The 27614-nt window shown below is 42.0% G+C and overlaps 1 protein-coding gene across 1 annotated transcript in view; it reads left to right on the forward strand.

The window, feature by feature from the left end:
* The first annotated feature begins 305 nt into the window (after positions 1-305).
* Positions 306-27614, forward strand: part of KSR2 (kinase suppressor of ras 2) — a 362570-nt gene continuing 335261 nt past the window's right edge. The window contains exon 1 of the mRNA XM_057491701.1: positions 306-1509. Within this exon, the coding sequence (XP_057347684.1) occupies positions 1330-1509 (180 nt within the window). The 5' untranslated portion in view covers positions 306-1329. The remainder of the gene's footprint in view (positions 1510-27614) is intronic.

A 27614-nucleotide genomic window follows, 5' to 3' on the forward strand; every position in this document is an offset into this window, starting at 1 on the left:
GGAAGATCATCAGATTTGTTTTATTTTTCCTCAGTAACAAGAAAGGACAAACGAACAAAAAGACAGGCGCGTGCGCACACACACATCACACGGAGCCAGAAAGCCGGAGAGGACGTGCCCAGGTTCACGCTCACGTTCCTCCAGCACGCACTAAGGGTCTAAAAGTTGGGCGCACACCTGCTCCCCGGCCAGAGCGCACCTGGAGAGCCCGACTCCGGCCTCGTCTCGCGAGAGCGGTGTTGTAGTAGCGGCCCCCACCTCCCTCGGCGCCCTGGGCCAGTCCCCGCTCCGGTCCACCCCCGGCCTCCGCCACCGCCCCCGGCCGCTGCCCGGGCTGTCGCGCGTCCCCGCCGTGCCCCCGTTCGTCGCCCGTCCCGTAGTAATGTCACTTTGCCGCGCGCGCTCCTCAGCCCCCGAAATCCCGCCCCCCGCGCTCCGGCCCGTCCCCGGCCAGGTGCGCGAGCCTGCGCGCTCCAGCTCCGCCGCCTCGGCGGCTCCCGGCGGCCGGAGCGGTTGCGCGCACGGCGCCTCCCCACCAACCCGCGCCCCGCAGGTCCCCAGCTCGCGCGCTCTCCGTCCCTCGCCGGCGCTCGCCGCCGCCCCCGACTCCCGGTTTGATTGACAGGCAAGATGTCGGTGCGGAGCGAGGCCGGAGCGAATGCAGCAGCCGTTCCCCCCGGAGCCCGGCGGCGGCCGCAGCGGCGCGAGGAGGAGGCGGCAGCCCGCCGCAGTCGCCGCCGCAGCCGCGGGAGCCGTGCAGACGGCGTCCTGAGAACGCGCTAAAGCGCCCCAAACGGCGGACAATGCCGTGTCACTGCCACCGGGAGGGGGGCAAACCAGATTTTTTTTTGACATAATAGCAAGCCAGCCAAAAGTATATAATTTTGTCCTTCACGGAGCCGGTGTGTAAAGAGTGAGCGCCGCTTTCCGCCGCCTCCTCGCCGTCCCCCTCTCCCTCCCCTCTCTCCCTCGCCGGCCTCCCCTCTGTTTCCTCCTCCTCCTCCCTAAGTGTGCAGACAGCATCGCATCACCTGGTTTGCCTCTGAGAAACAGCATCTCTCCTTTTCAGGGACCAGAGACTCGGGGAGAGGAGACATCTAATGGAGTCGGCTTGATACCCCAAAATAAAATAATAAATTTTGGCTCTCGTCCCCTCCTCCCACCCCCACCCCCTCAGCCCTGTGTGAGATGTTGGGTTTCTTCTTGAGACATTGTTGAGGAGTCGCAGTGGTTGGACAGGCGCAGGGGGGAGACTACCTCTACTCCCTCCTCCCCACCTTTTTTCTCTCTGGGAGGAGGAGGAGGGGAAGGGGGCTTGCAGAGCAAGCGATGGATGAGGAAAACATGACGAAAAGCGAGGAGCAGCAGCCTCTGAGTTTGCAAAAAGCCTTACAGCAGTGCGAGTTGGTCCAAAACATGATAGACCTGAGCATCTCCAACCTGGAAGGGCTTAGGACCAAATGTGCCGCCTCCAACGACCTCACACAAAAAGAGATCCGGACCCTGGAGGTAGGTGTTGCCTGTGAAAACAAAACAATCCTTCCTCCCCTCCCCTCGCTCCCCACCATCCCCTTTCCCCTGATTCTGTTTGTTGGGGGAGGGGGGCAAGGTGGGCACGTTGGCAAGGTGGGCACGGTTTGGTTTTCTGTGATTTTTCTGCTTACAAAGCCTGCACTCGATGTTCCTTTGCTGTACTGCTGTCGTCTGTGCCTGACTGGGTGGTGGTGGTAGTAGTAGTAGTAATTGTTATTTATTTATTATTATTCTGCGGCTGGTATCATTTGCTTCCTCTCTGAGGAGTGAGTTCTCTCTTTACTGCTTGTGGGTTTGTTTATATGCCACCGGGGCTTGTGTGCTGGGTAAGACATTAAGGCGCTGCAGAGAACCCACGTGACCTTGCGCATTCTGCAGGTGGTCAAAAGGTGGTTTTTGCTTGCAGAATGGGGCTGCCTTTACATACAGACCTCTTCTTTCAGCCTCCTGCTCGGCCCTTTTGCTCCTTGGATTGTTTTTCAGTGATATACATGTCAGGAGGCAAGATGCATAACAAAAATCCCATCATTTTGATGCAGAGAGCCGTGGCAGGCCTAAAACGTGTAAAAAAGATTTTGAAAAATGTGCCTGGTTCAGCACACACACGTGCTGTGGGGAAATAACTCTTGAATCTCGGTGGGACCATGAGGAGACGGGTGGGAGGAGGAGTTTTCTTCAGCGTGTTGTAACATTCTCTCCACCAGAACTTGAGGGGGAGTTTGAAGCAGTTTTGTGGGGGGTGGGGCAGATGCAAAGTTACTCAGAAAGAAGATGGTAGAAATTATTTCTTCCGAGGTCCATTTGGTCAACGGAGGAAGGTTTCAAGAGCCTTAGAAAATATGCCCAGTGTCCACATACTCATTGGGCATCCACGTTGTTTGAAGCGTCGGAGGGGGTTCGACCCACTTCCCTCCCTCAAACTGGCCCAGCCTGTACACACGGCTTGATTGAATTCGGGAACTCCCATGAGCTGGCATTTGCTGAGGGTGCTGGGAGCAGAGGAACAGGGTTCTCCCAGTGGTGGAGTGGGCATGTGTCGTGTGGGAGGTTCTCTCCGTTTCCAGCCCATGAGTTTCCAAGGCCTGAACTCTACAGTGTCCTGAATCTTTTAGCCTTTGTGACCCCGATCTAGCCTAGATGAGCACCACTCTCTGATTCACTTTCAAGTCTTTCTTTTTCCTCCATGGTTTTAAATTTGGCCTGATGGTAGCATGCAGGAAGGTCATCAGTTCTAAAGTGGAGTGTGTGTGTGTGTGTGTGTGTGTGTGTGTGTTGAATATGCTACCCTAGAGTAATACAGTGTCTGTGTGTGCCTGCCATCTGGGAAGATGATCCTCAGAAATGAAATAAAGTAAGCGTCAAGGAGTATCAGAAGAGTGAGAATCCTGTTGCGAGGCACAAGCATTTTCTCTCTTGGAGCTTCAGGAAGGCAGTCTCAGCGAGGACTCTGCTGATGTGAGAAGTGTGGGATGCCCTGGCCCAGCCTTGCATCTCTGAGCAGTGCCCAAGATAAGATTCTGTTCAGAACTGCATGCCGTAAATAAATAAATAAATAAATAAACCGAAAAGGGCCCCCTGAGGTCTCTTCTGTTTCTTGGAGTCAGGAGTCCCAAATGCTAGTCCGTGTATTACTGTGTACCAGTTTTCTTTTCCCCTTTTCAACGTGTTGAAGAATCTCCTCTGGCAACTCCCTGGACCCTGGTCCCTTGCTGCTTTTCTGCAAAGTGGTTTTCTTTTTAAATGGCAGGGGCGGGGGGCAGGATGGCAGCTTTGCTACCGCAGGAGGTTGCAGCTGTTGGGAATCCCTCTGTGTATGAGTTTCCTAGCCCCAGTTTGCCACACAGCGTGCCAAGCATTTTATCCATACTGTCCAGGGAAGGGTCTTGAGCAGTCATGTCAATTTATGCTTCCCAAATCTCTAGCCGGAGAATGGGGCCACTGAGGGGCTGGTGATTCGGGGTCCAGCCAAGTCCTGCCAAACCTTATGTAGGCTTTGGACCCACAGGTTTTGTTTCTATCCCAAGAGCTGTCAAATTTTGTGTATCGAAACCACCTGGGGGACATTATTAAAAATGCACAGTCTCAGTCTCTAACCCCAGAGATTCGAATTCCTTTGGGATTGAGGGGGCCCAGGAATCTGCATTTAATTAGCAGGCTATCAAAATAGTGTTTTTGATGCATGTTCTCATATTGACACTTTGAGAAATACTAATCTGTTAGGAGATAGATGTCAAGATAGATGTCATATCATCTCTTTGATAGTCAACTAACTCCCTGTTCACAAACACTAAAGAAAGTAATAAATTGAACAGACCATCCCAGAAAACCTTGATAATCGAAATTTAGTAAAATGCATATATCCCTATAGAAACAAAAACATACAACATGGACTTAGCCTTCAAGAATCATGCTTTATGGTTGGGGAGACAGGCTAATAATATATATGTGAAGTAATGATAAAGTCCAAACAGTAAATAATATGGGAGCCAGCATATGGGTCCATTAAGAATGTGTTCAGCTGCATGAAATGGAAAATCCAACCACAGTGGTTAAGCAAATAATAGTTTCCTTCTCTCACATGGAGACAAGTCTGGAGGTGCATAGCTGCTTGAGTTGGCTCAGTAAGGTAGTAACATCAGGGCTGATGTCTTTACAATCTCGTGGCCTCTTCCTTATAGTTGCAAGGTGGCTCCTGAAGCTTTAGCCATTACATCCTGTTCAAGGCAGGAAGGAGGGGGACCAGGTGAGTGTGAAAGAATAACGGATTCATACCTTTGTTTGGCTTCCCCCAGGATATCACCTCCTTCCTACCCCGCAGATGATGTTTAATTATGTCTTCTTAGCCAGAAATAGGTCAGATGGCTAGTCCTAGCTGCAAGGCTGGAAGGTGGGGGAGTGGGAACACCGTTGTGGTTGGTTTTAAATGGGTCGTGATCCACTGCCTGGGTTCACCTGTTCCCACTCCATACAAACACAGGGTTCTGTCAGCGTGGATGGAGGCGCGAAGGGGTATCGCCCGTGGTATCTGATCAGGAGACATTTTGACAGAGAAGAAAAATCATGAGCTTTGGAGTTCAGGCTGATGTGGTTTTACATCCTAGCTTTTCTACTTACTTTATCTTGGCCTAGTGATTTATATTTTCTGACCCATGGTTTAATTTTTGGCAAAATGGCAGTGAAAGAATTACATTACCTACTTCAGAGGTGTTTGTGAGGATTAAAAGAAATGGCATTTCCAAGGGTCTAGGGCTATCTCTAGCACAGTGCCTCCAGGTGCTAAATAAATTATAGTTATTATGATTATAATGAATAGCATTTACATGATAGGGAGTGAATGACATGGAAGGGCACAGCGTTAGATCAGAGGGGAAGAAAGAGCTTGAATAGTATTTCTGGAATATGTTTTGTCGAACCCTAATTTTGTGGAATTGTTAGCATTTGTCATTCTTTCAACAAATGTTAAAATACAGGCACTGTACTAGATGCTGGTGGTCAACGAGTATTCTGTAGACAAAATGAAATCCATGGTTAATACGTGTGAGAAAGGTTGAGTTAAAGGGAAACAGGCATCTCTCTCTTGCAGGAGTGCTCAGAGCTTTTATTAGGCCATATATGTGCATTGGGACTCCAAGGAAGGGTAGAGTATGTGATGTTTCCTTTTCCCTAGGATGTCCCTTGGGTTTGATGTTCCATAGAATACACCCGGGGAAACATTCGGCAAAGCAGTCAGGGAAGTTTGCTTGGTTGTGTTGCTGGGGACCCCGAGTGGAGATAAGGATAGGGAGGGTTCAGATCGCAGCAGGTGGGGAGAAGGCTCCACGCAAGAACAACAAACTAGGTGAGGACGTTCTCAGGCCTTCGTGGGACAGCTTAGTGGCCAGGTGGCCCAGAAGGGAGAGCCCCTGATATTGTGTCATGGGAAATGAATTTAGGTCACCAGCTCCTGGGGTCTGACTAAGGATGGAAGAGTCAGACCAACGAAGTTTCATCCATTTGAGGGAGGAGATAGACGTCTTCAAAGGCTTTGGAGTGAACACAATACAAAAGATGTTTAAAGGTTGGCTGATGGCAGCCTGCAGGAGGGGCCCGCAGACTTCTTCTGTAAAGGGACAGGTAGTATATGGTTGGGGCTTCCTGAGCCATGTGGTTTCCATCGCAGCCACTCCACTGTGCTGTCGTAGCATGCAGCAGCCGTGGCAAATACAGAAATGAACATTTTCCAATAAAACTTCATTTACAGACATGGAAATTTGAATTTGATATAATTTTCACATCCCATAAAATACTATTTTCCTTTTGATTTTTTTTTGTTTTTTGACATTTAAAAATGTAAAAACTATTCTTAGGTTTTGGGCTTTACAAAAACAGGTGGTGGGTTGGGTTTGGCCGTGGGCTGTTAGCTTGTTGATCTACTGGATTAATAGGGCTGGTGATCTGGTTCTGCTGATCTTGCTGGGGTCACTCATGTAGTTGTGGTCATCTGGTGGCTTGGCTGGGGCTGGGTAGTCCCTGATGGCCTTGCTCACATGGCTGGAGGTTGGCTGGTGGTCGGTAGGGGCACCTGAGTTCTCTTGCACATCGGCATCTCCAGCAGGACATGCCTTTCTGGGTTCCCTTTGCTGGTTCCCTTTGCGGATTTCTTACCTGGTGGCAGCACCAGTGTTCCTAGAAGGGCAATCCCCAGTGCACAGCTCCCCCTGAGCCTCTGCTTCCATAACCTTTGCTAATGACCCACTGGTGCAAGCAAGCTACCTGGATAAGCCCAGAGTCCACATGGAAGCTACTACCTGAGGGTCTGAATTCCAGGAGGTGTGATTCTCTGGGGACCAGTGAATAATCTAGTGTAACAGTGTATCACAGCTGTGAAATTAAAATAAAATAAAACCAAAGGAGCATGGGAAGCAGAGGGAGGGGCATGGGCTGATCAGTAAAGGCCCCCTTGAGGAGGTTTTACTGACTTGAAGGAAAGCAGACCATGAAATATCTGAGGAATGCACCAGGTAGAGGAAAAGCAGATGCAAATTTCTTGGGTGGGAATGTGCTTAGTGTGTTCTAGAACAGCAAGGAGACTACTGTGGTTCGAGCAGAGTGGGTAGGGAAGGGATGAGGGACACAATGTGAAACAGAAGCAGAGCTCTGGTCATAGAAGGCTTTGCTGAGATGCTTGGATTTTTTTTCTAACCATGAACAGGGGGGTGACTGATTTATGTTTTAAAAAGATCCTTTTGATTGCTGCAGAGAAAATAGACTGCAGGGGATAAGGATGGGAGCAGGGAGATGAGCTGGGAAGTTAGAATTGAAGTCAAGGCCAGAAATGACTGTGCTTTGACTGGTATGATGGCTGGGGGATGCAGCAAGTGGCTGGACTCAGAAGGTCAGGTGCACGGAAGGTGCTTATCAATTGGATTTGGGGAGAGAAGGAAAATAAAGAATTGGGGATTATTCCTAGGTGTTTGGTCTAACATCTGAGTGAATGGTGGTGCCATTATTTGAAATGTGAAGGGGTGCACTAGGTTGGGCTTGACAGTCAAGCCTTGTTTGGACATGTTCCATTTGTCTAGTGGACAGTTGGGTGGGTCAGCTTGGAGCTTTGAGAAAAGCTGGGTATATGAAGTTCACTTAATATGTTGGGAACATCTTTTCATTTTATTAAGTATTATTTTTAATGGCAGCATAGTATTAACATGGATGTACCATAATTTATTTAATTAAAATCCTACTGTCAGATAGGTATGTTTATAATTTTCCTCTGTTATAAATAAAACCATAGTGGATGTACTTGTGGCTTATAGTAATCCATGTTGTCAGTTCTTAGAAGTGGAGTTGCTTGATCCAAGGATATGCAGAATTTCAGGACTTTGGATAGATTTCGCCAAATTACTGTGCACCGGCAGTATGGGAAAGGCCCATTTCCCATCTCCTCAGTAAGGGGCTCTGTTCTGTTTTTTGGTTGCCTCTGTTTTGATGACTGAGATCTCAGGGATAAGGAAGCAGCTGTCTCAGTTAGAATGAGGTTAGAGTCATTTTTCCTGCTTCTGGTTGGAAGGGGTCTGGGGACCTGCAGTGACCCGAGGAGCGTGTGGTTTGCCACCTGGAGTGGCCTGGGGCACAAGGTGTTTCTGAAGGGTTCACTCTCCTCTGGGTTTTTGGAGTAGATTCTATTAGGGAGCTTGTTAGCCTTCTCCCTTCAGTGGGTTGAAAACTGGGGAGTCTTCCTCCTCCCTGGGAGAATCAGGCATTTTCTGGGTTCCCATTGCTGGGACCTGGCCTTCCTCCTGCCCCCAGCGCCCTGCTCTGGGGAACGGGGAGGTGCTCAGAAGCCATGGGAGACAAGGGGCCAATGGCAAGCAGGAAGCGGGCTGGAGAAGCCGAGGGAGAGGGAGGGAAAAGCAGCCAAAATGGGAGGAGAAAGTCAGGCTGATTTTCTTCAGCAGGGTTCATGTGACCTTTAGAACATCTCTCCAGTGGGTAGTGAAGGCAGCTGTGGTTGTGTCTGTTTTACAAGTGAGTTCACTGAGGTTTAGAGTCACCGATTTGACCCAAACTGCAAATTAAGGCAGTCACAGATACAGGAAGAGGTTGACTGCTCTGCCATGGATTCCCCGAAGGTGGCATGGCCTGGAGGAGAAGAAAGGAAGGTGGGGGCAGATAGAGGGCAAAGGGGAAATGCAGACAATGCTGGTAATGTGATTAGAGGTGAGAACTGTAGGATCAATGAGAACCGTAATGATGGCCGACTGTGTCACTCCAGTGCTTTCGTTGGTGACTATTACAGATGACAGCTATCAAAGAGGACTGATGGAGACAAAAGTAAGGCATCCACAGAGACAAGAAAGGATGAGAAAAAGAGCGGGGAAGCATTTGAGGCCTGAGATGTATGGTAGCCACTTACCGCATTGGCTATTGACTTAGTTGAAACATGGCGAGTTCTAATTGAAATGAGCTCTTAGTGTAAAATACACACCAGATTCTGAACTCTTAATATGAAGAAGAGAATGTGAAGTATCTCATTAATAATTTTTTATATTGAAAACATGTTGAAATGACACTATTTTAGATATATTGGGTTAAATGAAATTTGTTAAAATTAATTTCACCTGTGTCATTACTCTTTTTTTTCTCCTCAGGCTCCTGGAGGTTCTTAAATTACACAGGTGGCTCACTGTGTATTTCAACCGGGCAGCACTGCTTTTGAGCGTTGATTTCTCTGTTTTGCCGTAATAGTAATCTTGTTCTTGGTAAAGACTGAAGATAGGGGCCATTTGGAGTTACTAGGCAGCCATTGATTAGAGCAATGTATGCATTCCAAAGACAGATGCCTTCGATTTTCCTGGGCCCATAGAAAAGTGAGATGAAGACTCAGAAATCGTCACTTAATTGAGTCCCTGGAAATGTGGGTGGGTGCCTGCAGCAGTATAGCCAAATAGTTAGGAAGGCTGGGGCTCTGCAGTGGGACTGCTTGTGTTCCAGTCTGAGTTCAGGATCTCCTGGCTAAGTAACACTGGCGATGAGCACTCCTTTCTGAGCCTGCTTCCCAACTCATAAAATCAGGATCATTTTACATGGGTTTGTTTTGCTGATTAAATAGACTCATGCATTAAAGAGAGTATCTGGCACATACTTTGTAATGTTAACGGTGGTTTAGACTGTCATCCCCCCTGTAGATTAGCATGGGGACGTTAGGGTGTTTCAGCCATCCATGGAGGTGCCATCTTTGAGTGGATCATTCATTTATTCGGTGAACGTCAACTAAGCCCCCAATATGTGAGATGCAGGGAACTAACACAGCAAGGGGTAAGAAGAAGAAATGCTTAGAAGCCTTCTATGGGATAATGGCCACCTCCTGGGCTGCAGGTGACTTAAGTAAGATTCTGATACTAGGTCTGGATCTTTGAATTCACCCACAGATGACTCACTTCCCACCAGAGCCTCATAGTCTCTTGTCCTTAAACCATGTGCTCATCACATGTCTGAGTTGGATAGCAAAAGTACCAGCTGTGGGGCTGGGCCGCACAACTCCTGAAATTGTCTAAGCTTCTGTGGTGAAGAGGAAAGTCAAACTGTGATTGCCAAGTGCTTGAAAAGTGTATCCTCTCAAGACAGGACCCTTATGAGGTTGTTCAGGCTTGCCTTTTGCCTAGTGTCCAGCTTTGGCTTGGTGATTTGGTGTAAGCACTACTTCACAAGGTAGCCTTTTAAAAAATTCATGTTTTTTTATGGTGGTAAAGTATACATAACATAAAATTTACCATTTTAGCCATTTAAAAATGTGCAACTCAGTAGCATTAAATACATTCCCAATGTTGTGCAGCCATCACCACCATCCATCTGCAGAACTTTCTTCATCCCAAAAAGAAATTCTGTCCCCATTAAATACTAAGTCCACCATGCCCCAAGCCACATGATAACCTCTATTCTATTTTCTATGTGTACGAATTTGACTATTCTAGTTATACCATGTAAGTTGAATAATACACTGTGTGCCTTTTGTGTCTGGCTTCTTTCACTTAACATGTTTCTAAGGTTCATCTATGTTGTAGCATGCGCCACACTTCATTCCTTTTCACGGCTGAATAATATTCCATTGTATCCACAGCACATTTTGTTTCTCTAGTCATCTGTTGGTGGACACTTGAGTTGTTTTCACCTTTGGGCTATTATGAATGACACTGTTATGAACATTGATGTACAAGAATCTGTTCATTATACTTGAATTCTTTGGGGTATATATCTAAGAGTGGAATTGTAAGGTCATAATGAATTTTATGTTTAATTTTTTGAGGAACTTCCATACTGTTTTCCACAGTGGCTACACCATTTTATACTTTCACTGGCAATGTACCAGTGTTCCAGTTTCTGTACATCCTTGCCAACACCTCCCATTTTCTTTTTCTTTCTTTTTTTCATTATAGTCATCCTAGTGGGCATGAAGTGGTATCTCATTGTGGTTTTGATTTGCATTTCCCTAATGACTGATGACATTAGGCGTCATTTCATGTGTTTATTGGCCACTTGTGTATCTTTTTGGATAAATGACTATTCAAGTCCTTCAACAGGCAGCCATTTGATTTGGTAAATTTTAATGGTTAGAATTATCCTCCTTCTCTTGGATCAGATCTCTGATGACTTCTGTCCTTGGTTCTACTCTCTGGAGGAGAGGGAATGAGACCAGTCCTTCCTTCGACTGAGAAAATAGTCTCAAGAGGAGTTTGCATCTAGATCTGGAACCTACCAGGTAGAGACAAGAAATAGTTAAGCTCACAGACTCTTAAGACTTCTTGGACCCAGATTTTGCCTCCACCATTTCCCTGATCTATCCTGTGTGAATTCCATTCTTATAGAATTCTAGAATCTGGGGTGGTTGGCAATGGGGAGTTTCCCTTTACATGTGCACCTCTCCTGGCCAGAGAATTGCACCAATCAGAAATAGCTGGGAATGTTTCTCTCTGTACCCATCCACAGAGGTACTGGGATGGTGCTTGGGCAGGGAGGCCTGGATTAAAGGAATGAGGCTGTTAGACTGGTATATGGAAGAACCCATCAAGTGGAGGGGCTTTGTTTTTATTAGTTAGGAGGCAGATCAATTTTTAAAATTCTTGTCTGACATGGAGAAATAGTGCTTTGTGATAAACCCAAAAAGCAATATTATTCTTTTGCTATGTTGCTGGATTTGATCTCTCAGTATTTCTCTGAGGATTTTTGTGTCTATGTTCATGAGGACATTGTCTGTGGTTTCCTTTTTTGTACTGTCTTTGTTTAGTTTCAGTATCAGGGTAATACTGGCCTTATAAAATGAGTTGAGAAGTTTTTTCCACTTCTGTTTTCTGGAAGAGATTGTGTAGAGTTGGTGTTACTATATTTTTCAATGTTTTGTATGTTGGTAGAATTCACCAGAGAAACTTTCTGGACCTAGAGAATATTACTGTTGTGTGTGTGTGTGTGTGTGTGCATAGGTTTTAACTACAAACTTAATTTTTAAAGTTTATTTTTGGGTGAACTTTGGTAGTTTTTATGGCTTTCAAGGAATTGGTACATCTTATCTAAATTGTTGAATTTACATGTATAGAGGTGCTTGTAGTATTCCCTATGATCCTTGTAGTGTCTGTGGGGTCTATAGTGATGTGCCTTCTTTCGTTCCTGATGTTGATAGTATGTGTTTTTTGCAGTCTGGCTTGAGGTTTATCAATTTTGTTTCTCTTTTCAAAGAATCAAGTTTTGGTTTCATGTATTTTCTCTATTATTTTTCAATCTTATTGATATTTGTTATTATTTCCTTTCTGCTGCTTGCTCTGGGTTTATTTTGCTCTTTATGTTTTCTTAAGGTGGATGCTTAGATTGTTGATTTGAGACCATTTTCCTTTTCTAATATAAGTATTTATTGTCATAAATTTCCCTTAAAGGACTGCTTTAACCTGTATCCCACAAATTTTGATATGTTGTATTTTCATTTATCTTCAGTTCACAAAATTTTCTTTTAAAATGTTTAAGGCTGCTTTTATGACCCAGCATATATTCTCTCTTGCTTAACATAACATGTACATTTGAAAAGTAGGTGTATTCTGCTGTTTATGGGTGCAGGGTTGTATAGATGTCAGTTAGATCCAGTTGGTTGATGGTTTTGCTTAGATCTTCTATATCCATATCCTTGCTGATTTTCTTTCAAGTCATTGTATTGATTATACAGAGAGAAGTGTTGATATCTCCTACTATAATTGTGGATTTGTCCATTTCTCCCTGCCACCATCAGTTTTTGCTTCATGTATTTTGAGCTGTTTTGTTAAATGTATACACATTTGGGATGGCTGCTTTCTCGGTGACTTGACCCTTTATCATTATGTAAAATTACTTTTTATCCCTGGTAGTTTTCCTTGCTCTGAAAACTATTTTCTCTGATATAAATATAGCCAGTCCGGCTTTTCTTTTTTTTTTTTTAGGTTTTTAAAACTTGAGGTAAAATTCACATAACATAAAATTCACATTTTACCTATTTGAAAGTATACAATCGAATGGTTTTTAGCATGTGCTCATTGTCATGCAACCATCACCCCTATGTAATGCTAGAATATTACTGTCACCACACATGAAAAAAAAAAAAGCCCTTGTACCTGTTAGCAGTCACTCCCAATTTCCCTGCCTTTCATTCTCTGGCAGCCAGTAATCTATTTTCTGTTGCTATGGTATTTTCTAATCTAGATATTTCATGTAAATGAAATCATACATGTGGTCTTCCGTGTCTGGCTTCTTTCACTTAGCATACCGTCTTCAAGGTTTGTTCATCCATTTGCAGCATGTATCAGTACTTCATTCCTTCCCATGGCTGAACAAAATTCCATCATGTTTATCTATCACTGGACATTTGGGTTGTTTGTACCTTGTGGCTATTGTGACTAGTGCTGCTGTGGAAATTTGTTTAGGAACATAGGGGCATTTGGGAGGCACTTTTCCTCTGTCCAAAACTAAAAAATGTCCCCGGTCTAGACTGGCACACAGGAACTCTTGAGAACTCTGCAGAAGCTCCTTCCATGCCTTTTGTGACTGTGTGTGACGGTCTGGGTGACCATTCCCTGGGGCCCTTGCAGTGGCTTGCTTGGCTATTCAGTTATATAGGCCAGGTTATGAATCGTTCACCTGGACTTCAGGAATGGAAGTCATTAAATAAAATAGTCATTTAAAACTCATTTAAAGACATTAAAGGAAATCATATTCATTATAGAAAAAAAGTAGAATATGCATTTAATTGAAAAGAATAATGAACACAGTTGTACTCCCACCACCCAGAGATCAACATTGTTAATATCTCGTTAGAGAGTCTTACAGTCTTTTCCTCATACAAACATGTATTTTTATGTGACTTTCAAGAATAACTGTACTTTGTATGTTTCATCCCTTCTTTTCCTCCTAAAATTTGACTGAAGACATGAATGTGTTTCCCTGTCAAAACCATTTTTTAAAATAGCATTTCAAATGACTAGGAGCATTCAGCATAAAGATAGAGCATAATTGAGTTGACTGTCTTCCTTTGGTGAGTTAGGGTTTTTTCTCTTTTTTTGCCCTCATAAGCAAAGCCTTAGTGACTACTTTTGAAATGAAAAGTTTGTAAAGCATTCTTATTTGTTTCTTTAAGAAATATACCGCAGTCACAATATAAGTTGATCATGGGGGCTGTTGAACCATTGTGATGTAAATTTGAAAAAAAAAAAGGAATATCATAGCCAGAATATCTCTGATGAAATTTTCATTAAATTAAAACACTAGTTTTTCTTCTCATCCAAAAAGAAAAATTCCTAGGAGTCCAATCACTGTATGCTTATAAGGTTTTTTCTCATCTGTGGCCCAAAGATTCGTTAGAAAGAGTATACCCATTTATAACCTTCTCAGAGTTTACAAGAGTAGAGTCTGTGGCTTTGCATTTTCAGGAATGATAACCGTGAGAGGTAAATGTTTCCAACAAATCTGTGACTTAATAAAACATTTTGGAGTCACTTTACTATATCTGGGAATCAATTTGTGATGAGCCAAGAAACTGGAGGCAGGCTTGGTTTTTAAAAATGTACACTTTCCATTGAAATAAATACAGGTTAGAATCATGTCAATGACAAGAAAGCCTGATTTAAGGTGGAATTTTTTTGAAATGACATCAGACAGGGATGTGAGTTTTACAGATGAGGCTGTCTGATTTCCAGGGATCACACGGTCACTTGCTTTCTGGGACCAGGCAGGAAACCCACAGACGGAAGTCAGGCCAGGGGTGAGATACTTGGGAGTTGACATGGGGCCATTGTGAACAGGAGAGTATGTGTCACATCTTCAGATGTCAACATGGCCAGTAGATAGGATTTGGGCCTAATATTGTCAGATATTTCCACTTCCCAACAGAACCCAGAAATCAAAACTATAAAGGAAAAGCAAACATTGCCTCATTATCTGATCAAGAGCTTCACCATTCTCCTCTTTAATCAAATGTGTGTGTATATATATGTTTAAACAATATTGAGGAAAAAGGAGGTACAGGTGATCATCTCTACTGGTGTAATTTGTGAATGCTAATAGTTTGATGATTGCTGTTCCAGATTTTTTTCCTAATCCTATCCATCCATGGGTTGAAAAAATTAAGGTTACATTGTTAGCTGGGAGAAGAAGGGGTAACCAATTACTTGTTGATTTTGATGTTTGCTTTTGGGTGGCTATTCCCAGTCTCTGATGAGGGCCAAATAAGGAACATGACTAGGACCAGAAACTGACACACACACACACACACACACACACACACACACTTCAAACCTATACAAAAGTAGGGAGAACAATCTAATGGACCCTTATGTACCCATCATGCAAATCCATCAATGATCAAATTATGGCCAATAACTAGTCCCCCATACATCCTCCCTGTATTATTATTTTTTAATTGAAGTATCATTGACATACAATCTTGTGTTTGTTTCAGATGTACAACACAGTGGTTCAGCAGTTACCCATGTTATTAAATCCTCACACCCTCTACTGCAGTTACTATCTATCAATGTAGAAAGATGTTACAGAACCATTGACTGTGTTCTCCATGCTGTATTACCATCCCTGTGACCAACTTATATTGTGATTGCAAATTATTGTGCCCCTTTATCCCCCTTCCCTCCCCTCCACCACCCCAACCTCTCCCCCTTGGTAACCACTAGTCACTTCTCAGTGTCTGTGAGTCTACTGCTGTTTTGTTCCTTCTCTTTTGCTTTGTTTTTATATTCCACAAATAAGTGAAATCATCGGGTATTTGTTTCTCTGCCTGGCTTATTTCACTGAACATAATACCTTCTAGATGCATCCATGTTGTTGGAAATGGCAGGGTTCCTTTTTATGGCTGAATAATATTCCATTGTGTATATGTACCACATCTTCTTTATCCATTCATCTACTGATGGACACTTTGATTGCTTCCATATCTTGGCTATTGCAAATAGTGTGGCAATAAACATATGGGTGCATATATCTTTTTGAATCAGTGATTTTGTTTTCTTTGGGTAAATTCCTAGAAGTGGAATTACTGGGTCAAATGATATTTCTATTTTTACTTTTTTGAGGAACCTCCATACTACTTTCCACAAAGGTTGCACCAATTTACATTCCCACCAAAAGTGTAGGAGGGTTCCCATTTCTCCCCATCCTCACCAACATTTGTTATTTTTTGTCTTTTGGATGGTGGCCATTCTAACTGGTGTGAGGTGATATCTCACTGTGGTTTTAATTTGCATTTCCCTGATTATTAGCGATGTGGGGCATCTTCTCATGTGCCTGTTGGCCATTTGTGTTTCTTCTTTCTCCCTGAATTATTTTGAAGTAGTTTCTAAACCATCATATCATTTAATCCTCAAGTATTTCAGTAAGTATTTCTAAAAAATATTAAGTACTCTGTTTTAAGCATAACTGAATTATTATTACCACAGCAATAACCCTTACCAGATATTTCCCTAAACAACAAATCAAAATATTTATGCACAGAAGAGAACCATACTGTTCAAAGCAGCCACAGCGGAAGGCATTTGCCCTAACTTGGCTGACATTACTTAAAACATTCTTGAAAACTTTCTTCTAAGTTACTTTACAAGAAAGCAAATCTCTTCCATTGTTCTTGACCCCAAATGATAGGCTCCTTGATGGCCATTTGACTCCCAATGACTTTTATCTATTTAAAAAGTAAACAAGTCCAGTCTAATGAATAAGGTGTGTTGCCATTGAAGATGATCATGACAGTGTTCTGGGCGTGTGTCCAAAAGGAAACTCAAGGAGAAGAGTCATAGCTTTAGTGTTGGGAAAAGTCTTCCCCCATTTCCAGTGTCTACCTTGAAAGGGGACCTGATTGATTAACTATAGCATGCATTTATTCACTCCACTTAGTATAAAATGCATTAGACATGCAAAAGTGACTGGTACAAAGTCTCACCCATATGGGGCTTGTGATGTACAAATACATATTACATGTCAGGCACTGTGCTAGGCTCTTGATTCTAGATACTTGCTTACAGGTCTAGTGGTATGATGTTAAAGTTAAGGGCTGAAGGATGATGGAATTAACTAGAGATAAGGAAAGGCTGTTCCAGCAGAGGTACATTAGGTGCAAATATCCAGAGGTTAGGAGTGATCCTGGAGTATTTGAAGAACCAAATGAAGTCCTACATGGCTCGAGTATAGAGTGTTTCCGGCCCATTTAAAGGCAAGTGGATGACCCATGAAGGGGTTAACAGCACAATTTTAAAAAATAAATTAAGAAGTGTTTATAGGACAGCATGTCTTCCTTTACCTAAACTGGGTTCCTCTGCATTTTTCCTGCCTCATCTCTTCCTTCTTATAGAAAAATGAGGCAGCTCATTTGCCAAATTGAATACAGCTTTCTAATCTACAATCTCACTTCTCAAATACTATTTGAAAGCATAACATGAATTTATTGGTTCCCTAAAGTGGAGGTAGGCCCTTTAACACCACAACAAACACAAGCCATTCCATAATAGTAATAGATGAGAGAGGCCTCCAAAAGGGTAGAGCGGACAGAAGGAAAATAAAGCCATGAGGAAAGAGGTGGTGAAATGGAAACACATTTTATGTCCCATGCTTTGTGGTTTATTATTAACAGCAGTGCAGAAAATGTCTCTACAGAGTTATGAAAAATTCATTAGTAGCATGCAACAGGTCTGAGAAGCTGGTCATTGTTTGATCAGATTAACGATAATGAGAGCAGTCTTAATTAACGCAGATTAAGAGAGGATTCTCCCCCTCCTACTCAGTCATACATGTCTAATCACATTTTTTCACAGCCAGTCACCCTTAGTTGTCTGCTGAGATGGGAACTAGGGCCATTGAGAAGGTAGGACCCGGATGGTCGAGGGTGGGTCAGCTTCACCCCAACTCGTGATTTTCCCGTGCTGAGTACCTGCAATGTCCCATGCAGTGTTCCAGGTGTGGGGAGACATCTGTGAGCAAAATAGGCAGGGTCCTGCTGTTGTGCAGTTCACATTCTAGTCAGGGGAGGCAAGACAGTACATAAACATAAAGAATAAGGAAACTAACAATATGATAGAAGGTGGTCAGTATTATGGCAAAAAGAGAAAGTGGAGCAGTCTCCGTGGAAAAGGTTACATTTGAACACAGACTTAAAGGAAGTGAGAGAGTGGTCTGACGATATCTGTGGCAGAGGGAGAAGCATGTAGAGTTGAGGCAACTGCTTGTGCAAAGGCCCTGAGGTGTTGGAGAAAGAGCCAGGAAGCTTGTGGGACTAGCGGAGTGTTGAGGATCAGGTCAGGGCCGCACAGTAGAACCAGATCAGTCTGGTCTTTTCTACCAGTGTGAAGAGTTTCACTATGTGAAAGGAGGAGCATTGGAGGGTTTTGAGCAGAGGAATAACATGATCTGAGTTGAGTTTTAACAACATCCTTCTAGCTGACAGTTGAGAATAAACTGCCATGGGCATGAATAGAAGCACGTAAGTTAGAAGATTATTGCAGGTGAGACCGTGGTGGCTCACATTAGACTAGTGAGCCATGTTTGCCATTTGGATTTCTTCAGAAATTGCAGCAAATAGGATTTCTAGATATTTTTAACCTTGATTGTTGACCTATGTAAAAAATGGTAGTATTTACTGGTTGTATTCATCCAAACTGTTTTGGTGGCAAATGACAGAAACATACCTCAAATTGCTTACACAAAGAGTGGAATTCTTTGACTTTCGTAACTGAGAAGTTTGTGGTTAGCACCAGCTTCGGCTTACAGGTACATACACGTACTTGTAGGTTTTAGGCAAAGACTTCTGTCTCCATCTCTCAGCTCTGCTTGTGTCCTGTGTCGCTTTCATTCAGGCATTCTTCCCTTGTGATGGTGTGTTCACTGGAAGCACCGCACTTAAATCCTCTCAGCTACTGAGGTGGAAGAGCATGATTATTTCCCAGTGACTCCAGCAAATGTCTAGGGGTATCCTTTTCACCAGTCAGGCTTTGTTTATTTCTGTACTCCTGTGATCAGGAGGGCACAGCATTTTCATAGGTCAATTCTGGAACAGGGAGGGAGGTCACCTCTTCCCAAACAGTGTGAACCAAGCAGGGAGAGTCTCCAAATGAAAGCTGAAATGTTGTAACAAAAAGATAATAAGCTTGGCTGGAAGAATCAATAGATTCTGTTGTCTAGACATAGCTGGAATTCTTAATCCAGAATTCCAGCAAATGCAGTGAATTCTAAGCAGGGTGTGAGGATCAAAAGGGAAAAGCATACCCTGGGAATGCCTGGATGTTCAGAGTGGAATGTTTCAGAGATCTTTTAACTCAGTGTTCACAAAGTCAATTGGACTTACATAATAGCCTTACTCCACTAGTCTATTTTGGGACCAAGAAACCTTTGTTTCCAGCGTGTTCTCATGTCTGGCCTCCCCTTCAAGATGGGCCATGGGTCTTTGTTAGGACAGTGATCGAATGGAGAACTGGAACACGATACCTGAGCCTCAGCTTTACCTCCCTCTTGCCACTGTCTGACTTGGGCAAGTTACACATCTTCCCTGAGCCATAGAGGATACAGGCAGGATCAAAGGAAAGAAGATTTATAAAAAAATGCTTGGGAAAAATGTGGACCTACAAGGCAGGGTGTAGCTGTCTTGCTCCTGGTTAAAGAATGCTTTATAGTTACTGATCATAGGGTTACTAGATAAAATAGAAGATGTTCAGTTAAACTTGAATTTCAGATAAACAATGAATATGATTCCAGTATAAGGATGCCCAAATATTGCATAGGACATACTTAGAGTAAAAAATTATTTATTGTTTATCTGAAATTCAAATCCAACTGAATATCCTTTTATTTGCCAAATCAGGCAGTGCTAGGTAATCATAACAAGGGAAATGTGTTATTATTACTGATCACCAACAACCTCTGATAACCACTTCATGCTTGTGCTAGAAAGAGTAGTAGACATCATTATGTTTTTTAGATTGGACATGAATTCTTGTCCTCTCTTTTGACTATGGCTAAGTTTGAATTTGACTGCATATATATGTCAATCCTATAATACCACATTTTAAAATTCTCATTTTAAGATAGTTTTAAGACTTGGGTAACAATGTTGACTCTTCCAGTTATAAGCCATAACCTTGAGCTTAATTTCTCTGTGTCTCAGATTCTACATCTACACAAATGAGGACAGTACTTTGCTTATAATGTTGTTATGAGGCTTTGATTATATGTGCAAAGTGCTTAGCTCAGTGGCACATGACAAGTGCCCAATAAGTGTTAGCTGCAGTACTACCCTAAATCTATAGAAATTAATCTGGCTGGTCTATAATAACCTGTGTTTTGTTTTCCAAATTAACTTCTCAGCTCTGTTTGGAAATTATCTGTTTGAATTGTTCCTATAGTTTGGGTTTTGTACTTAGCAGATCAAACCTTTGAAACAGAATAACAGAATGCAGTCTTGAACTTGACGCATATGGGTAGCTTTCAGTTCCAAATTAGGGGAATGGGGAGGGAGAACTAATAGTGACTTGCACAGTTGTTCTTAGGTTTGGTGGGCATGATTTTCACAGTCTTGACTCTAGATTTTGCCCCCAATCCAAGCAGACATGCCTTGTTTAGCAAGGAGAATGGATGTAGGAGTGTGACTTGAAACCATGCCAAGGAGAAATGCTCCTTTTTGAGTCATCCTCTGCAGCTCTAGTCCCTAACTATTTCTGTTCCTCACCTGCAGGCCCTGAGCAAAGGCTGGGGATAGGGAGAATGAACGCCTTGGTCATAGTGTGGTCCGTGCACATGTGGCATTGGTGCTGACTGGGAACTGGTTAGAAATGCAGAGTCTCAAGCTCTGGCTTAGACCATTGAATTGCATTTTAATACCATCAGGTGATTTGTTTGCACATTAAAGTTTGAGAAGAGCCAATTTAATCCTCAGAATAACTCCAGTGTTATTAATTCCACTAAAAACTTTATTGTGGTAAAATATGCATAATTATGATTTTAACCATTTGTAAATATATAGTTCGGTGACATTAAGTACCTTTACAATGTGGTGTAATCATCACTACTAGCTATGCCCAGGTGTTCATCATCCCCAGTAAAACGCTAACCATTAAACAATAACTCTTCCCACTTCCCTCCCCGAGCCCCTGGGAGCCTCTAGTCTATTTCCTGTTTCTATGAACTTGCACATCCTAGGCAACTGCCATGTAAGTGGAATTATATGATATGTGTACTTTTGTGTGGGTCCAGATCTATGGCTTATTTCACATAGGATAATGTTTTCAGGGTTCATCCATATTATAGTGTTTAGCATCACCCCATTACTTTTCATGGCTGAGTAATATTCCATTGTGTGGATATGCCACATTTTGTTTATCTTTTCATCTGTTGATGGACATTTGGGTTGATTCCACCTTTTGGCTTTTGTGAATAATGCTGTTATGATCATTGGTGTACAAGCATCTGCTGAGTCCCTGCTTTCAGTCCGATACACCAGTTGGGTGTATTCCTAAAAGTATTAACTATATTTAGACATGAAGAAATTGAGATGCAGAAATGAAAAAGGACTTGTCTAAAATAACATAGCTACTTGGTAGTGGCTGGGTTTCTGGATTTATTTGATCCCTTCTCTTGACCCCTGGGTCTACATGCATGTGTACCTTAAAGAGAAGGATGAATATTTTTCATTTCTAGAGGTGGGAAACCTTGGCTTTGGAGTCTGTTAGATCTGAGTTCAAATCCTAGCATTTGCCATTGCTAAGTTTGGTGTCTTGGCCACAGTGCCTACCCAGCCGCAGGTAGGTCCTGAGATCCATTTTCCCATTGGTACAATTAGGATGATGCCTACTGCAATTGCTGTGAGGAGTAAATGAGGAAAGAAACAAATCCAAGTGCCTGGCTTATAAACATTCAGCAAGCATTAGTCGACATTAGAATAAAGAGTTTCCTCAGAAAAATTAAATACAGGATTACTATATGATCCAGCAGTTCTACTTCTAGGTATATACCCAAGAAAATTGAAAGGGGACTTGAACGGATATTTGTACACCCATATTCTTTTTTTTTTTTTTTTTGGTTCTTATAATTTTATTGATGCAATAGTATTCAGTATGTGCCAGGACCAAACTGGTTTCTTGGACTAGAATCCCACATAAGAGGACTTAGTATGTGCCTTAGTATGAGCAATGATAGCCTCATAAGTCAGTGGGCGACAACTGACGACAGTTAGAATGTGCGGTTCTAGAGCTGAGTTTTGAAGGAGAGGTAGAAATGACTTTAGCCAAGGGTCACCTTGATAAAAGGGGAGAGGTTGCTAAAAAGAAGGAACAGTGGCCCTTCCAAATGATCGCAAAGCGGATGACTGCGTATGTGACATCATGTAGTACATTCAGAATTGCAAATAGTTCAAGCCATTGGGAGGAAAAGGTGTGTGGGAGAAATGACAGGAGCTGAAGTTAGAGAAATAGGCAGGGGCCAGTGGGAGAGGCTATTTAGTACCAGCTTGGAAAGTGAAGGTCGCCACAGAGGACTGTGTACACCCATATTCTTAGCAGCATTGTTTCTAATAGCCAAAAGGTGACAACAACCTAAATGTCCACTGATAGATGAATGGATAAACCAAATGTAGTTTATATGCACAATAGACTCTTACTCAGCCATGAAAAGGAATGAAGGACTGACAGACACTACAACCTGAACCGCCCGTGAAAGCACTCTAAGAGAAGTAAGTCAGACACAGAAAGACAAATACCATATTACTCTATTTGTGTGAGATACCTGGCATGGTCAAATTCATAGAGGCAGAAAGTAGAATGGCAGTTGCTGAGGGAGGGAGCAGTGGGGAGTTAGCATTTAATGGATTCAGAGTTTCAGTTTGGGAAGATGGGGAAATTCTGGAGATGGTTGCACAACTATGGGAATCTACTCAATGCCACTTATAAATGGTCAGAGTTGTATATTTCATGTTATGTATGTTTTACTACCATAAAAAAATAAGAAAAAGGAAGGGAAGGATGTCTTGTCCAGGTGCTAATTTTACACAAGAAGGCACTGATTACTTTACCTTCACATGCCAGGGTTTGATTGGTGGCTGGGGAAGGTCTGGTCCTTTTTTTTTTTCTTTTAAATAATATAATTATGGTAAAATCATTACCCATAAGTGACCAGTGTTGTCGTTGGGTGCTGACAGTGTGCCAGAAAGTGGGCAAAGCACTTTCACATATCATCCTGTTTGCATCCACACAACAAGCCCAGGAGGTAGGTGCCATCACATGTGACACATGACAAAACTGAGGGAGTAAATAACTCTCCCAGGGACACACAGCCCATAAGCGGCAGAGGCAGGATTTGAGAGCCTCAGGATCTGCTGTCCTACAGGCCATGCTGTGTTGCCTCCCAGGATGCCTGCCCAAAGGTGGTTTACCAAAGCACCCTTAGGTCTTAATTATGCCTCCACTTTGCAGGGAGAGGGTGGGTGGTGAAGGTCACTGGGCCACCTCTGCCAAAAGCGGAGCCATCTGTGACGCTCACTGCCAGTGGCTGCTGAGTGGGTTTTTCTTCTCTGGGTGGGTGTAAACACATGACAAGGAGAATGGATGTTCAGGGAAACTTCCCCAGTGCCAGAAAGAGCTCTTGGAAACAGCACCGTGAGAGTTCCTCTACGGAGAGACTGGCCAGCTCCCTTTGCCTAGAGCAGCCCTGACAGAGGCCAATCAAACTTGTAATTCACCTCCAAAGCTGCAGCTTCCCAGTTCCTGAGAGATGCTAATTAGGGATTATGGAGTGTTTATCATCCTTGGCTTGGCTTTGCACGTGATGTTTGGTGCTCACAGCATCCTTGACCATAGGTTATCAAGACTCCTGTTTTTGTAGCAGAAAATAAGAAGGGCTTGTGACGTTAGCCTTTTCCTTCCCTAAGAAGGAAACCAAGTCTAGGAAGGGAGAGAGCTAGATTTTCTTCTCTTTCCTCTTGTTGGGGTCCAGATCTAAATGAAAAAGAGCAATAGCAGCCATTACTTTGTTTCTGAAAAGGCTACATTGTGCCAGGTCCTATGGTAGATAACGCACACTTTGGAATCAGTCCTGGGTTCAAATTTCAGATTTACTGTTAATTAGCTGTGTGTCTATATAACTCTGTGTCTCCGTTTTTCCATCTGTAAAATACAGATAATAATAGGATCTGCTTCTCAGGGCTAGAATTTAATGAAATAATGTATGTAAAATGCTTAACCTCATATCAGGCATGCAAGAAATAATAATAGCTTTAGCTGCTGTCATTATTATATAATTATTATGTGAAATACCTCATGTGTTAAAAAATCAGCATGAACTGTCTTCCCCTTTAAGGAATGAGGCCAATAGGAGACAATTTATTAAAGTCTTTTTTTGATGGAAAATTTTGACATAAACAAATAGCAAAATGAGCTTCCATGCACTTACCACCCAGATCCAACAATGATCCACATTTTGCAGTCTTTTTTCATTTGCTCCACCCTACTGTGTGTGTGTGTGTATGTGTGTGTGTGTGTGTGTGTGTGTGTATTTTAAAGTGAATCCCAAAGATTGTAGACTTTTGTCTGTAAGTACTTCAGTACGCATCATAAACAGGTAAGGCCTTTTAAAATAATAGAACCACAAAGCTCTTACTCCAGCTTATAAAATAATTAATTTCTTAATATAATTTAATACACAGTCCATGTAAAGATTTTTCCAGATGTTTTTTAAAATGTCTTTTTGCAGTTGTTGTGTTTGAATCAGTATCCATGTGAGGATTTCACACGGCATTTGGTTTGTATGTTTGTGTGTGTGTCTACGGTCTTCATTTTCATAGTTCCTCCTCCTTAGGCCCGATCACTCATTTGTTGAAGAAACTGAGCCATTTGTCTTGCAGAGTTTCATGCTTCCTTGGGGTTTACCTTGTTCCTCTACTCCCATATTTCCTGTCGAGTGATAGCTAAGTCTAGAGATGTTTGATTAGATTCAGGTTTATTTATTTTTATTTTGTTAGAATACTTCACATGCTGCTGTATATTTTTGAAATGATCACACCAAAACACACACAGCATCTGGACATCACATATTTAGTGATGTGATGATTGATCAAACAGGATCAGGTGTTGTCCATCTGCTACCCATAGTGTCCCAACACTGGGTATTAATGACAGACATCAACTAATGACTTAATCTAGATCCCTTATTCCATTAAGAGTTGCAGTATGATGCTTTCTGAATTCTATTATTCCTTCTGCACTTTAAGCTAGCATTATTTTATAAATAACTTTTGTTTATCACCTTTATGGTTACAGGGATGTCCAGTTTATGTGTAAAGGCAATATACATTCTGATTCTTCCCCTTTATGTAACCAGTTTTTCAAATATAGAGTTGGTACCCTGGCAACATCCAAAGATGGCCAGTGATTTTTAAGAAGATGATTATGAATTCATGGATTAAAACAAATTTACTTGATATGTTTCAGTCCATTGCAGCCCTTACTCTGTTTAAAGCTCAAAATATCCTGGAGCCACTTTAAGTTGCCTCCCAAGTTCTTTGGATATGGTCTCAGTGATCTTGAATAGCTTCCATGCCTACTGGCACATGCTGTCCCAGGATTATTTTGTTCCCTGAACCTGGGATCAGCAGTTTCTCAAAGAAGCCCTGATTTTTTTTAAGAGAGAATGGTATTTAGAAACCACAGTTGGGCACAAGGGGTGCTCATTGCTTCTGGGTTATCATTTCAGTGGACAGAGTTGGACAATACATATTTTTTAGAGAAAAATGAATTCAAATAATATTTCCAACCTAAATATAAGATTATGTGATTTTACTTAACTTTTAACTTTATATTTATATCTAGTTTGTCTTAAGCTAAGAATCTTGGTTTCTAACTATATTGACCTTAATATTTATTAAATGCTTCAAAATAATGATATTTATACTATGAGTATTAAATATGAATAATGACTACAATTAAGATTTTTTGCAGTTCTTTTTGTCATTGGAATATGCCCCGCCAGATATGTATAGTCAAAGCACCATGTTTTAAAATCACATAAAATTTTTTCTCTGTACAGTTATGTTACCAACTTCCTATACAGATATCTTCACATATTTATTTAAAAATTTTTAGCTTAGTTTTAGCCCTCATTTAAAAAGCATGTCATATATATATATATATATGCATAGGTACATATATGACAGATATATATTAAAATATATTAATATTAGCTCTTACACAAAAGGTAGGATACTATATGCACAACATAGTCAAATAATCTAAAACAGGGCACCCTGTTTAGCTCTATTTCAGCTTGGTTGTTTGCTTCATTGCATTTATAGATTTGAATTACAGTCTAATTGTGTTACTCACAGTAGTTATGTTTTATAACATCATCACTGAGTTAGTGAATATTGAGCCATTGCTCCAGAAGCGATATAGGGTTAGGTGCCTGCAAGTCTCTAGTCATATTTTCACCACCTGATCAATATATAACCTTGTTTTATATGTGTTTAAAGACATCTTACTTAATTTATGTTAACATTGAACTCATGACCAACACTACTATAACTCAGGCTTGAATGAAGCTTCCTTAACTCATTTTCTCCTTAAGGCACATCACAGCCATCTTGTGCTTAGGAACACTAGACAGCACTCAGCACTGTGTGGGACCATTTTATATAGTGAAATCACTGAACACACACACACACACATACATGCATGATTGTGGCTTTATATAGACCATGAAAAGGACACTTGTTTATGGAATGAGAGCTGAAATAAGCCAGAGTGCTCCTTTGTGTGACCTCAGTGGGCAACTTCAGGCAACTCAAATTTTTCACTGCTCTGTGTATGTCCCTAATGACTGTGAAAACACCAGGTATTGCTTTTGGGGTTCCAAATACATTTTGGTGAACTGGTAAATCTGTGGTAGGAAATCGTGAATAATGAGGATGGATTTTTTTTTTTTTTGGTATCATTAATCTACAATTACATGAAGGACATTATGTTTACTAGGCCCCCTCCTTCACCAAGTCCCTCCCACATACCCCTTCACAGTCACTGTCCATCAACGTAGTAAGATGCTGTAAAATCACTACTTGTCTTCTCTGTGTTGCACAACCCAATGAGCATGGATTTTATTTTATTTATCTTCATTTTCTTTCTCCTCCATTCTCCACTAAGCTGTAAGCTCCATGAGGGGAGAGACCAATGCTTGTATGTATCCTGTATATGGGAGAAGCTTAATATAGATAAATGAGTCCCCATGTGAGAACAGGTATTTTCTACTCTGGGTCTTATAGGCACCAAATATTTTTATTTAATTTGGCTTAGCTGTGTTTACATTCTTCTGACATTTTGTCAATAAGGCACTGGTCTGGGCACATTAGTCATGAAATATATCAACTGTGTTAGTTCTGGGTCTTCAGAAATATCTTGAAGATATATCAAGAAATGTCTTGAGGAAATATCATGAAGTCAAACTCATGAAAAATTTACCAACTGCTTTATTTGTGTCTGTTGTTCACCCTGCCTGCCTGGATTTTCGTTAACAAAGGAACTCTATTAATATGTGCAAACTGTGCTTTAATTCACCTGAAGTTGACTGACATGTACTCTTTCAGCCACACTGACTCTGACAAAAAGGCTCATTACCTTGTCCTAATAGCTGATCTTGAGCCCTGAACTTCAGGTGGTTAGGGGGAATTTCTCACAGAATTTCTCTGACAAGTTAAAACATTTGCATTTGATTGGCTGAAGAGGTTTTGTGGGATGTTGCTAATTTGGGACTTGCTGGGTTTGCCCTGTCTTCAGATAGGTGGGAACATTTCTGGGTGTGATTAGCAGCCTAAATATACTGCATCAACATGCCTGCAGAGGAGCTAAAGCTTCCAGAGGGTTTGGGAAGGAGCCCTGGCTTCTGTCTGGGGAACTGCTTCTATTAGTCTTCATCATACTTTGTTTACATTTAATGCATCAAATTCTAGGCAAATTAAAGTAAACAGCCTCCACAGATAGCTGTCACATAAATATACATTTACTAAACTCTTCAGGGATTTGCATTCATATATGTAAGAAGAGCATCTCCTATTTACCGCTTACTTCTTT

The sequence above is a fragment of the Manis pentadactyla genome, chromosome 14 (assembly GCF_030020395.1).
Source record: "Manis pentadactyla isolate mManPen7 chromosome 14, mManPen7.hap1, whole genome shotgun sequence".
In the NCBI taxonomy this organism is placed as follows: Eukaryota; Metazoa; Chordata; class Mammalia; order Pholidota; family Manidae; genus Manis; species Manis pentadactyla.